This window comes from Pongo abelii, chromosome 17, assembly GCF_028885655.2.
Source record: "Pongo abelii isolate AG06213 chromosome 17, NHGRI_mPonAbe1-v2.0_pri, whole genome shotgun sequence".
In the NCBI taxonomy this organism is placed as follows: domain Eukaryota; kingdom Metazoa; phylum Chordata; class Mammalia; order Primates; family Hominidae; genus Pongo; species Pongo abelii.
This window is the reverse complement of record NC_072002.2, coordinates 31,320,147-31,333,846: the sequence shown is the minus strand read 5'-3', so window position 1 is coordinate 31,333,846 and position 13,700 is coordinate 31,320,147. Positions and strand designations below refer to the sequence as shown.

At 38.7% G+C, this 13,700-nt stretch overlaps 1 protein-coding gene and 1 non-coding gene across 11 annotated transcripts in view; one reads left to right on the top strand and one right to left on the bottom strand.

The window, feature by feature from the left end:
- The window catches only part of DLGAP1 (DLG associated protein 1), a 972,556-nt gene that overhangs the window by 309,067 nt on the left and 649,789 nt on the right, over window positions 1-13,700 (bottom strand). For all 10 annotated transcript variants that reach the window (XM_054537679.2, XM_054537682.2, XM_054537681.2 and 7 more), the window contains one exon: window positions 9,344-9,558. In XM_054537679.2, coding sequence (XP_054393654.1) covers window positions 9,344-9,558 — 215 coding nt within the window. The remainder of the gene's footprint in view (window positions 1-9,343; window positions 9,559-13,700) is intronic.
- Window positions 6,582-6,685, top strand: LOC112130005 (small nucleolar RNA U13). The gene has a single exon (XR_002912328.2). It is a non-coding gene; the product is annotated as a small nucleolar RNA U13 (small nucleolar RNA).

Here is a 13,700-nt window from a genome sequence, read left to right as displayed (position 1 = left end):
GTTAGATGGCAACTCAACTCAACCACTGCGCATTAAAGTTACTCATGGAGGGTACTGTTCAGGGCACCTTAGGCATAGAGGGATTGTGTAATGATGCGTTAGCATTTGTTCAACATCCCCTCTGGGATGACGACTCTGTGCCAAGTGCTTCAAAAACATTCTTTCAGATAGCATTGAATCTCTTCCTACAGGAGGGACAGAGAAAATAGACCAGTGCTTAAGAAAGCTATATTACCTTGAGAAATGTTAACACAGTGCTTTGGGAATTCTTAGGAGGAAGAAATAATGGCTGACAGCCAGAGGTTAAATTTGAGAAGAAGATTTAAAAGAATGGAGACTTTCTTCTCATCTTCTCCCCCATTAGATCACAAGTTCTGTTGTACTGGGAATCCTGACTCCTGTAATATATCCCAATGCTTAGCACATAGTAGGTGGCCAAAACTGATAATAATGATGGTGATAGCTAACATATATGGAGCAACTACTGTGTGCCAGGGACTGTGCTAAGTGCGCCACATACACTGTACCTTCTTAAATCTGCATAATTACCCTTGAACAACCAGTGGCTTGTTGAGGTGGCTTGATGTTACTTCCCATACAAGTGTTCTGTGCTTGTAAGGGAATAGCAGGAAAGATCTCAAAGGAGAATGGAGTCTTACTGTGACACTTTTGAATGCTATATTTGGAACTTTGTGCCTAGGCAACGTGGAATTCAGAGATAATTTTTTAGCAACCTGGTAGAAAGTCTTAGAGAAGGAGCTAGAGCAGAGAGAGGGTGGGGGCATCAAGACAAATTGGTCCATTGCAATCACTCAAGTGAAAAATAGTAAAGCTGGAAGAGGTAAGAGGTGAGTTGCAAAGTTTCAAGACTGTATTTAAAAAATGGTCATTCCACTGATAGAAAGGGAAGTGTCAGGAAGAGAAGTGATATATTTAGGGAGTGCTGTGTTATGTGGGTGCTTTGAAATCTCTTCTTCCTGAATACTGAGCTTGAAAATACAGGATCAATGCACATGATCAGACGATGGTGCAGATCTTATGCTAAAGTCTTAGACTCTTCAGGCTGGAAAGATCTTATATAGATATTCTGTCTGTCTTGCTCAGGCAGAATTATCAAAGGTCTCAGAGGAATATAACTCAGCTTGTTTCAAAAGAGGCCTTGGAAGTTTTCTCTAACAATTTCCAAATTAATTGATTTGATAATTAATAACTTTGCACTTAGAAGTTCCTCCTTGCAGCTAACTTGAATTCCTTGGGCTGCAATTTTGATCTCATTTCCTCCTGGTTTATAGATAGGAATGTTGATGATTTTGCTATTTCAAATGCATCTTCTGTAAAGATACATTTATTTAGGACTTACACCCAGCTTGCTTCTAAAAAGGATTAGAGGCAGCTCCTAATATGTCCGCCTAGGCTTCCTTTTGAAGAAGCTTTTCTCATTCCTGCAAAATGTCCTTTCATCTGCATGCATAAGAAGAATTTCTTTAATAATAAATGACACAGCAAAAGTAAAGCTAATAACGAACTATGCTGACAAAATAGTAACCTGTAAACAAAACAAAACAAAAACAAAAAGAAACAAAAAACCACAATCCTTTCTAATGCCAGGCAATGCAGATTTTTCTCATCAGAAAATAATTCTGACCAAAACTATCAATTTCAACACCACCAGCCTCTGAATTTTAAGTTCCTTTCTTCTTTGTAGTGCCTGCTTTTGCCATTCTTAGACTCGTGTGTGTGTGTGTGTGTGTGTGTCTGTGTGTATTTTTCTCTTCCACTTGACTCTGGAAAACCAGATTTTAGTAAAGCATTTAGTGAATATTGAAACCAAGGTATAAATGATGGACACAGAACTTAAATTATTAAAGGTACCAAATGTTTGTTGCATGAATAAATGAGTGAGTGAGTGATTCCATGAATATAATTTCTGATTGTAAATAGCGTGTTCTCTTTACCTCGTTGTCTGCACTTTAACGGGAACATAGATATTAATTTGAATAAATGGCAGGTGGCAGACAGACAAGACGAAGGAATTTTGAGGCTCTCTGCAAAGAGAAGCCGTCCTGGAAGGACAGTGGGCAGCATCTCTGATCAGCACTACCTAAAACAAGTGGGGAGTCTTTGTTTCCAGAAACCTTAGCCAGGGCCTTCCCCGCTCCCCTCCCTCTGCTGTCTCAGGGCTTTGTTTACACAGCCCCTTGAAGCCAGCTGTCAAGGGCGCAAACCTGGTCTGCCATCCTTTGAAGAAGGTTCAGTTTACACACGGTAAGCCACAGAACAGAGAAGGCCCAGGATTCATTATTGTATTAGTCTCCACAGAGCTGAACCCAGGCTCCTAAGAGTCCGTCCCTTCTTCCTATGTCCTCTGTCAGCCAGCGCCTTCTGCGGCTCTGATCCTTTGGTCATTGGTCCTTCTTTCCTGCACCTGAGGCTAAGCCTGAGTCAAGATGTTCTCAAGATCCTTCCTGTTTCAGCTGCATGTCTAATGTTTACACTTGAGACTCAGAACTCACTTCACTGCAGGCTTCTGACGCCCCTTCAAATCCATCCTTCACTCTCACAATCTGTTTTGAATGTCTGTTTTTCCTGGGTACCACTTCTCAGTTGTCCACACCCAGTAGATCTTCCTTTCCCCTCCATTATTAAACATCTTTTAAATAGTTCATCACTGCAGTCTTAGTAAGTTCAACTTTCCGTCCAGCTTTTTATCTTTTCTGGTTTCAACACCTGGGCTCAAATCTTAGCTCTCACATTTGATTGATAGGTGAACTTAAAAAAGTTATTTAATCTCTCTGAGATGCAAATTTGTCATTTGTAAAATGGGCAAAATTGCATGCATAGAGTTGTGATGATCAAAAGAAAACACGTATGTAAAGCCCGTAGCACTCAGTCAGGCACTTAGAACCTTGTTAAAATGTAAATATCCCTTCTACTTAAAAAAAAATTATTTTAAGTTTTGGGATACATGTGCAGGATGTGCAGGTTTGTTACATAGGTAAACGTGTGCATGGTGGTTTGCTGCACATATCAACCCATCACCTAGGTATTAAGCCCAGCATGCATTAGCTATTTATCCTGATGCTCTCCCTCCCCCAATCCCTGACTCTTAACTTTTAAAAATGTCTCATTCCTTCTCTCTAGAAAAGTATTGGGACTTTCTTTTATTCTTTCGCCTCCTTTAAAGACACACAAGGAGTTCTCTCCTCTCTGTAGTCATGATCTTTGTAGAGACTTTTCAGTCTATGCAGGCTTCCTTTCAACACAGGCTTTTCTAAAGAGTAATTATATAGCAAGAAACCAGGATTTGGTACAGACTACAGTACTCACACATGCCCACATCATTTGGAGGAGGGCATTCATATCCCAATGAAGGAACATTTTTTTTAAAAACTAGGAGTGGTGATCTGGGACTGAATGTAAAAGGCGATTGCTTGTATTAGCTGTTTTTTCTTTTTTAAATCAAGCTGATTTCTAACAAAGATTTGAAAGGTATTTAGATAATTTGTAGATGAGCAAGTGATAATTTTTCTGTGAGCAAGAATGACTTTCCCTGTTTTAAACGTGTCGCATTTCTTATTATATTGGAAAGTGGGAGTGGGGAGTTAGAAGTATGGAGGATAATAGAAGAAAGTATTATAGTCAGGGAAGAATGGGACACTACCCTGAGTTTATATCACTGATCACTGAGGACGTAAATTCACAATTTCGTGTGGCAGGTTGTATTTTCTTGTTCTCCCTATTTTGTGAGGAGCATTTGCTATTATACGTTACAATGATATGGAGGAACAGGTAGGAGAGGAACAAAAAAGCATTTAGGCAAAACAGAGACATTTCATACTACTTAGAACAGAGATGGGATGATACAAATTGCTATGTTCGCAATACAGTTCATATCTTTGGGGAAAAAAATAGCGATGCTCCAATCTTCATCCCATCCCCCTCTTTCTCTAGCAAGAAAAGGAAAATGAGGAGCAGTAGGTAGGTAGGAGGGGAGTGTATAACATGAGGAACAGGCAAGGACACAGCATGTCCAGGAGGAAAAAAGAGGAGCAAAAAACGTATGCAAGATAAACAACAACAACAACAACAACAAAAGAGACTCCAGCAAGAGGCTATGGTTTTGGGTTCCTCACATAGAAATCGATGCATTTAAAAATATCCAGAATTAAAGTTGAAGAAAAACACTCCATCTACCTCTTCTCAAATTATTTTCTTTACCAATACTACTTCCTTTTGTCTTTAAACTGTGAACCACCACTCTACTGTGCCTTGTTCTTACAATTATACATGTCAGTGCTGAAAGGTTCCTGGGAGACATTTCCTGTAGACTAAGGATAGCACCTGTGGGCATCTCGGATTGATGAATCATGGTGGCTGGAGTACTGCATTGAGACTCGTTCAGGGGCTCAGTCTGTTCTCAATGGGTAGGGTGATGGGATCCATCAATGCTGGGATTGGCTAATGCTGTCTGCCACAGGTTTGGGGTGGGAGGGGTTGTAGGGAGAGCCGCCTAAGTGGTGCCATCCATGCTAAGAGACTGAGACTCTCATTTATGAGGAGGTTCAGAGACATTAATCCATTTGCCAAAAGGCACACAGCTACTTAGTATTTTTCCAAATTTAAATTTAAATTTTTCCAATTTATCTAAAACAAACAAAAAAAGGTTCAGGGCCAGGGGGAAAAATGAAGATTAAGAGGATTAGCCATCCTGAAAATGAAAAATGATTTGCCTTCAAGGCATTTAGAACTGAAAATAAATCTTCTTGAAGCCTTTTGTTAGACACTTTATCAAAATTGCTAGGACCTCTGACTGGCTCTCTTGCAAACAGCCTGGAATCCTTCTGCCCAATTTCAGAGGAGTTTCAAAATCTGTAATATTATAAACTAACTATTTCTTCCAGGGGGAGAATTTTTCTTAGTGCTTGGATAAAGAGATGAAGTATTAAGACACTTTAAGCTATTATTCATGTAGGATTAATAGATATTTGAATTTAACTTCAGAATCTTTTAAATGACACCCCACTTAGTATAATTTTTAAAAAGTTCTTTCTGCAGTGTATCAAATAAAAGTCCCAGATGGGATTTGGACTTGGTTTTAACTAATCATGGTAGCAGGCAGTAGTCTCAGTTCTAGAATAAATAGCATTCCAAGTAAGAGACTTAAGGTCTTCATCAGTGCCAGGCTGCAACAACATGCTTTGAGGGAACTCTGGCCCCTAAATATCTCCTCTACTTGCCTGGAAATTTACTATTAAACATTCAGAATTTTTTTGAAAATGCTAATATTCTTGGGTGATACGCTGTTTCAAATTTATTGTTAGCTAATAAGTAAGGAAGAAGGAAAAGCTAGTGATGAGGTGGAGCGATTTGTTAATAGCTGTGGGATAAGAGAAGAGAGTGACCGAAATAATAGTTTTCCAAGAGTAGCTACAGGAGGGGTTTTGCTGGCCCAAAGATGGACTTCATTGTCTCAAAACTACTCCTAACACCAGAATGTTTAACTGACCTTAGGCCTTATATGTCTGAGGATCCAATAACTAACACTAAGCAGCTGATGAAAAACCACCCACATAAATAAACCCTCAAGATGCCTTTGGAAAATAGAAAAGAAAAGAGAAAAACAATGTAAGAAAGTGTAGGGGTGCCTTCTCTTCAACATTTCTGAGAGAAGATGGGAGTTGAAAACCTTAAACAAAATGTTGCCCCAATCTCACTTGCCTAATTTTAGTTATCTTGGTTCAGGGCTATGATTCATCCCTAAAGCTGTGAGTTGCTGAGGAGGAAGGAGGGAAAAAAAATCGACTTAAATGTCAAAGAAGTAGGAACATAAATATAGTTTTCTTTTTTGAGGAACTAGAATTCCAGGATATGGGGATCTTTTTTCTCATAAGGGACTGAATCCTTCAAACTTCTAGAAAAATAACGATCTGCAGTCAAAACATCATCAAGGAATGAAAGACAGAATTGATTATGAGTCATGTCATGTCTGAATTTTTGCCTCTATAGTGTATTTTCCTTTTTTTCTTTTGTATCTCTTTCAATCTGGTTAAACTATTAATTAATTAATTAATTAATTTTGAGACAGGGTCTCTCTCTGTTGCCCAGGCTGGGGTGCAGTGGCTCAATCATGGCTCACTGCAGCCTCGACTTCCTGGGTTCAAATGATCCTCCCACCTCAGCCTCCCAAGTAGCTGGGACTACAGGTGCACGCCACCACACCCGGCTAATTTTTGTAGCTTTAGTAGAGACAAGGTTTTGCCATGTCGCCCAGGCTGGTCTCGAACTCCTGGGCCCAGGCAATCTGCCCACCTTGGCCTCCCAAAGTGCTGGGATTATGGGTGTAAGCCACCGTGCCTGGCCAATCTGGTTAAACTAGAGGTCACTAACAATTGTATACAGTTGAAGATAACGGAGGTTTAATGTGTAGACTGTAATGACAAAGGGAACTCATAAAATAGGTGAGTTCCCTATTTTATGAATGGAATGGAGGTAAGTGGAACTATGAGAAATGATTCTAGGGGATGTGATGGTAGCACAGGGAAGGAAGATATGTTTGGATGGTTGTCTAAGGTTCTCTTGTGATCCTTTTGTGGATCATAATCATGATGATTGAGTTTTCACAGTAATATATGAGATGTGCTTCCTTCAAACCTTGTTATGATGTTGGCACACTATCCGTCTTACATAAACATAGGAAAAAAAAGTTCTCTTTCCTGCCAAAGAATAGGGGACAACAGAGATGGTTTGGGGAAACTCCATCCTAAGTAAAATGTTTTCAATTTAGTAGGTGTTCTCCTGTCCATTTATCACCACTTTGAATTTCTGTAAGTGGGGAGGGACGAAATAGCAGTCACTAACTCATACCCAGTTCAACAACTTCACCATCTGAAGGAGCTGACCCTCTACCATCAGCCTAGCTGTCATCTGCATGTTTGCCTCTTTCTGCTCTGAAAACTTCTGAGCAGTAAAAGAAATATATGGTGGTCACAAAAATACAGTCCAGGACATTAGAGGAGGGTCATATTGTGAAGAAGACAAATGAGAAAGAGAGTTTCAATGACTTCAGAGTGATCGTCCACATCCTGAAGCTATGAGAGTAGCCCAGGGCACGATTGTGACGTTGATTTCAGCCCCTACCCTCTACCCCTGTCCTCAGTCTCCTCAGAGCACTCTTCTCATCTTCCTCATGGCTCTGCATCTTTCTGTTCTCCTCTTACCTGGGTATTGCTGTGGACAAGAGCGATTCCTCTATCTTATCACCCAAGACCCAAAGTGTCACTCAGCGAATGTGACCAGTGCATCTTGGATGACAACCTAACAGGATACTCAGGAGGTGGAAAGGACTCTGGAGGTTGCCGGTTTAAGTGACTTTCTTGCCCATTGCAATCCTTTTCTTGCATCTTCTTTAAGATGTTAACCCTATGGCCATGACTACCTAACACTGTGTCTAGTGGAGAGATATTTTAAGGTCCATAGAAGAATATTTTTTTTCAGAAGGGTCCTTGGCCTCCCTCATTTCATGTCACCTTGGTCTACTGCCTTTCTTACAAATCCAGTTCTTTTAATTTAATTTTCTGAGCCTCTGCTAGGTTTGCCAAAGTGCAATGAAGACTTGTTTCTGTTTTTTATCTCCATGAATTTTTTTTTTTTTTTTTTTTTAACCTTGTGTGGCAATGTTTTGGGTCCAATTCTGTTCTCCAAATAGATACATTGAAGTCCTAACTCCTACTATCGGTTAATGTGACCTTATTTGGAAATAGAGTCTTTGTAGATCTAATCAAGCCACCAAGTTTGTGCGAGTTTGTTCTGACAATTCTTGAAAAGTAACACATGTAGTAATAAAGGCAAAGAGGAAGGGCAACTGGAAGCCAAAGAAAGAAGGAAGAGGTTTTTTTCTTGGCTTAATTTACTGATGCATTGGTATTAATTTTTGATTAAAATGATCCAGAATTGTTCCACACGCACCCTTGAAAAATAATTCATGAGAGGCTGTCTCTGTCCGGATCTTTAAAACACAACATACTCTGCTATTTAAATAAATTCCCATCGCACAATAGTCAGCTGTTTTTCAGTGCTCTTGATTAACAATTGGGTTTGTTTTCCTTAACTCGACTGCTTTGATTTTTTGTTTTATTTTGCCTTTTAATATTTTATTTAGTAACATAATATAAATGCATGAATAGTAATGTTTATTTCATCAAAATATGGAATCAAAGGCACTTAAAAATACGAATTATCTGTAATATATTTTTCAGGTCCAAATGTAATTCTATCTATTTCTATATTCCAAGACTCTAAAGAATTTACTCTCTATAAACAGCATTTAGAATTATATCAGGTCTTGCTTAAAATAATCCATCTCAGTGGTTTCCTGCGCAGCGCTATTCTTTGTTTACAAACAGCACAAATACAGTTAAGGACTACAGTCATATGCTGCACAACAACATTTCAGTTAATGATGCATATAATATGGTTCTCCCATAAGATTATAATACTGTATTTTTACTGTGTTTTTCTATGTTTGGATATATTTACATAAACAAATACCAGTTTGTGAGAGTCGCCCACAGCATTCAGTACAGTAATTTGCTGTATAGGTTTGCAACTTAGGAGCAATAGGCCACACCTATTGCTAAGTGTGTAATATAGCCTAAGTGTGTAGTAGGCTAGACCATCTAAGTTTTTGTAAGTGGACTCTATGATGTGTGCACAGTGAAATCGCTTAATGATGCATTTCTCAGAATGTAACTCCATCATTAAATGATGTATGACTATATTTATATTTTCAAAACAAAACCTTTTTAAGGCCTTCAATTGTAATACATATTGAGTGCCCAAGTTTAAAAATGTATGTCAAGAACCTTCACATATCCAATTTTCAAGCATGGCCACATTCTATAAGCTTTTCTGACAATCTCCTCTATTATGTTACTCAATTATCTGAAAAATTCAAGTCTTAAGAAAAAGCTCTTGTGTGTACTTCGTGCCTGGGCAAACGTTCAAGAATTGGGATACATGTATATTCTCATTGACCAGAAATTTTAATTCTTTTCAGAAGCCATTCTGGATTCTTTTAAATCCAGAAAGGCTTCTGAAAAGATTGGATTGCTTCTGCTTCTTAGAGATGAGGGGTTCAGCTTATGATCAATGCAGAACACATCTGTTGCCTCTCTCTACAAAGGCACTGGGGTACAGACGTCAGATCTAAAGTCACAAGCAATGTACTGCACTGCTCCACCTGTAGGATGTTTCTGCCCCACTTACTCTAGGAGACACACCATCTGAGCCTCGGTGATAATACAAGCACCTGGACTATCACAAGTGCAGGGCTAGGACTACTCACTTGAGTGTGGTGAGTTCTGTAAGGGATGGCTGAGTAGCCTTGAGATAGCTTTCTCTCCGCGCAGCAACTTTAGGAGAAGGCTTGGGACTCGTGTCTGAGTCTCCACTGTCTTCATCCCCCATGGCCTTGATATAACTGCCACTCCGCATTCTTCGGCATGGAATTTCATCATCTTTTCCTCGAGGGGTGTACCCTGTCCATTCATCTTGAGGAACCTATTCAGATAGAAAACAGATAAATCGCTTTTTATGAAATCCTACCTTTTTCCTTTCTTTTTCCTTTTTTTTAGATTTAACATTTCTAAATTTTTTTTTTTTTTTTTGAGATGGAATCTTGCTCTGTCACCCAGGCTGGAGTGCAGTGGCGCAATCTTGGCTCACTGCAAGCTCCGCTTCCCGGGTCCATGCCGTTCTCCTGCCTCAGCCTCCTGAGTAACTGGGACTACAGGCACCCGCCACCACGCCTGGCTAATTATTTGTATTTTTAGTAGAGACGGGGTTTCACCGTGTTAGCCAGGATGGTCTTGATCTCCTGACTTCGTGATCCCCCTGCCTTGGCCTCCCAAAGTGCTGGGATTACAGGCTAACATTTCTAATTTTTGTGAGTACATAGTAAGTGTATATATTTATGGAGTACATGAGGTATTTTGATATAAGCATACGATGTGTAATAATCACATCAGGGTAAATGGGGTATCCATCACCTCAAGCATTTGTCATTTCTTTGTGTTATAAACATTCCAATTATCCTCTTAGTTATTTTAAAATGTATAAATAAGACCAAGTATTTTCTTTTTTTGGTATGGTGCTGGATATTGGTAATATAATTATCTGAAACTTTAGACATTAACCTTTCAATAACAATATTTTATCGTAATAGCCTCAAAAATATTTTCAATACATACAAATCCACGTCTCTCAGTCTTTAACATGACTCATGTAGTAGGAAAAATTAAAACCATTGGCTTTGAATCATTTGTACATCTCAGTTTTCTCATGCTGATAATAGTTGAGTCAGGCATAAGAATGCCATTGGAAAGGAGAGCAATTTTATTTGAGCTTTTCAGTGATTTGTTTTCAATTGCCATTTAAGATTCAGGAATGTTTTCTGATTGATCTATGCCTTCCTTGAACCTTTCGACTTTACCATCTCATATCCAGTCCGTCTTCTTCCTAAACCAGTGGTCTCCACCAGCTGCATTTACTCCCCAGTCACTTATTCTTTCTGAATCTTTCTTAATTTGGATTCAGCTTCCATAGATCTGCTTAAAGCACTCTCTAGAGGTTTCCAATGATCTCCTAATGGAAGATAATGGCATTTTCTTGCTTTTATTTTTTGTTGGCCTCTGCACACCCATGCACACACATACATGCAAATAACACCTCTTGCAAGTTTCTCCCCTTTTGGCCTTCTGATTGCTCGACTTACCTGGTGTAGCTACTAGTTGTCTGAATTGTTCCTTTCCTTTTGCTTTGCTGGATCCTACTCTAAGTCCCTAACTGTGGGTACCACAACAAAATCATGTTGTCAGTGCACTGCTCTTTTTTTTTCTTTGCACAATCTTTTTTTCTGAGTTCAGCAGAACACTGCACTACGTTTTAGAAGCCGTCTTCATGACTTTCTCTTAAGTTCCTCTTAGATTTTCCACTTCAACATGAACTCAACCTAGATCTCATTCCTTCTTCATTTTTCATGATGTGAAAAAAATGCATAATAGCCACTCTTTTTATTCATTAAGAAGTAACATAGCAAACATCCTACAGTGGACAGAGCACTGCACAAGGCTTAAGTAAAAGAGACCAAAAAAGGGGGAGGCTGGTTCTTGCCCTCAACATATTTATAACAGAGACGAGAAGAGAAACGAGAGTTAGCAGTAATGGTGATGGGAAAGGAGGATCCAGGAAAGGCTCCCTGGAATTGGCCAGGTTTGCAATGAGAAAATAAAAAGGCTTTTAATATTTTGATGTTAATGATTTACTGTTTATCCATTAAAATAACATGGTACTTCATTATTAACATTTAACTCTGCTAAAAAAAAATGTGCCTACAAGATCTCATTTCATCAATACAACAACCTGTGCATATTTTTCTGTTTTTCTCAGGTGAGAAGCAGGAGCTCAGAGAAGGTAAGTAACTTGCCAAAGGACACACAGCTAAAACAGCAGCACTAGGGTTTGAAGTGTTTAACTCCTAAGATCAAAATTATATTAATCAAAATTTTATGATTTATATCACTTTGAAAGCTAAAGTGTTAAGAAAATTGTCCACAATAGCACACACACAGACAGAAATTTCTAAATATTATAGGTTCTAAGGAAGTGAGAATAGATGTTCTACTAAAAGAGCATAACTCTTTCCTTTTTAATTGTTAATTCACCTGTATAACTTGAAAGTTTAGATCTAAGAACTTCAGATTGAAGAGATGCTACCATTCATGGTCTTGAAAACAGTGGTTTGTAGGTTCTAATTCTGAAAAGTACTCACCAAGACAAAGGATCACCCTGCAGCATGTTCATTTTATTTAATAAATTCTTATATTGTGCTCCTGTGTGCAGGCACTGTTCTAAGTGCTTTATAAATGTCAGCTCATTTGATCCACACAGCAGAGGGGTGGTATTATTATTATTCCCATTTTACAAATGAGGACACTCAAGTTATGTAACTCACTCAGAGTTACAGCTAAGAAGGGGCTGAGTTTCAATGAGGCAGTTCCTAGGGCCATATGTTGACCACTGTTTGATGCTCCTTGTCTTTCTAGGCTGTGCTTTGTGGCACCTGCAGAACTGAGCAATTATAGTCCCAGACACCTTTGTGCTCATCACATTTGATACACTTGCCATTTATTAATTATGCAAGTAACAATGTAATGTTTTTACTTTTTTAGGTAAAAGCATCAAAATCACCACAGCAACAAAGATTTCTCAGGAAATTATAAATGCTGAGAACAGTCTTGTTTTCCTTGCATTGGCAGGTGACTCACTACATAGATATGATCATGTTCAGAGCCTCATTATAGGCTTAGCAATTACACTTTAAAAATCAGCTTGGTACAGCTGACGGTCATAGATGATGCACCCCACACTTGCTATTTCTCAATCCTGATGTGAAGTTCATAAGCATCGCTCTCTGGAGTATGTCAGAGACTAATGACAAACTGATTAGCTCATATGGCTCATGAAACAAAACATGGCACATTTTGTTCAGATATTTTTTTCAAAGTTAGTTTATGGTAGAAATTTGGGATCATACTAGAAACAGTCTGTAACTGTTGTTTAGGGAGCCAGCTGAGAAGTATTTAACCTGTGTATCTTTCAATTAATCACATTTTTCAAATGATAGCAGCTAAGAAGTTATGTGGAAGTGACTTCCATTGGAGTGGAATTTGAATAGTAATACATTATTTATATACCTAAAGGTAGCATACAACAAGATTACACATAAAATAATACAGTAATCAGTTCTAGGGAAAGTGTAAAGACAGAAAATTGAGACCTTGGAGAAGAAAAACACAATTGCTGAACCGTAAGGGCCATTAACATCGATATAATCGAGTCAGTTTTTATTTTTTGTTTCTTAAACACTAAAGCAAAAGGGAGACATTGCTTAGGTAGATAGTTTTAGAAGAAAGCACATAAAGTGGTAAGCATACCAGGCCCAAAGAGTGAAATGTTACTCCCTTTTGATTGGAAAGAAAGGGAGAATTACATGGCAGCAGCTGCTATTGTGAGCTGGGCAGAGGTTGCTGCGTCTTTCCATTTCAGCTGCACAGAGAGAAAAGATTTAGAAAAGTCCAAAGAAAAAGATAACCTTGCAGCTGTCTCAGAAAAGCCTGCGTTATTACTGTGGTGGCAGTTTCAGGAGCTGGAAGTCTTGGTAGAAGGAAAGCTGGAGCAGAGACAAAGAGTGCAGGTCCTCATTGATTTCAGGCTGGTGGGATGCCCTGCTTGTGTGCACCATCTTAGGAGGGGGTTGGACTCAACAAACATAAACAAATAATAATAAAAGCAAACTAATACAGGTTAGATTTTATAGTAGTTATGGATGAGAAAAAAGGATTAATTGCTTTTTAATTATTGTGTTTAAGCATTAGCACTCCAACAGAGATCTTAATTTTTGATGAAACAAAATGAGGATTAGTGTGCATTCTCTATTTCAGTGATAGCCCATCTATAACTGAAACCACATATTATCATTCAGAAAACTGGAAGACCTGCCCTTGACTAAGAAATGGCCATAATCAAGTGCTAGCATCCTCTAATTACAGGATAGGGATGCTTTTTTTTTTTTTTTTTTTGAGACAGGGTCTCGCTCTGTTGCCTGAGCTGGAGTGCAGTGGCGTGATCTTAGCTCACTGCAA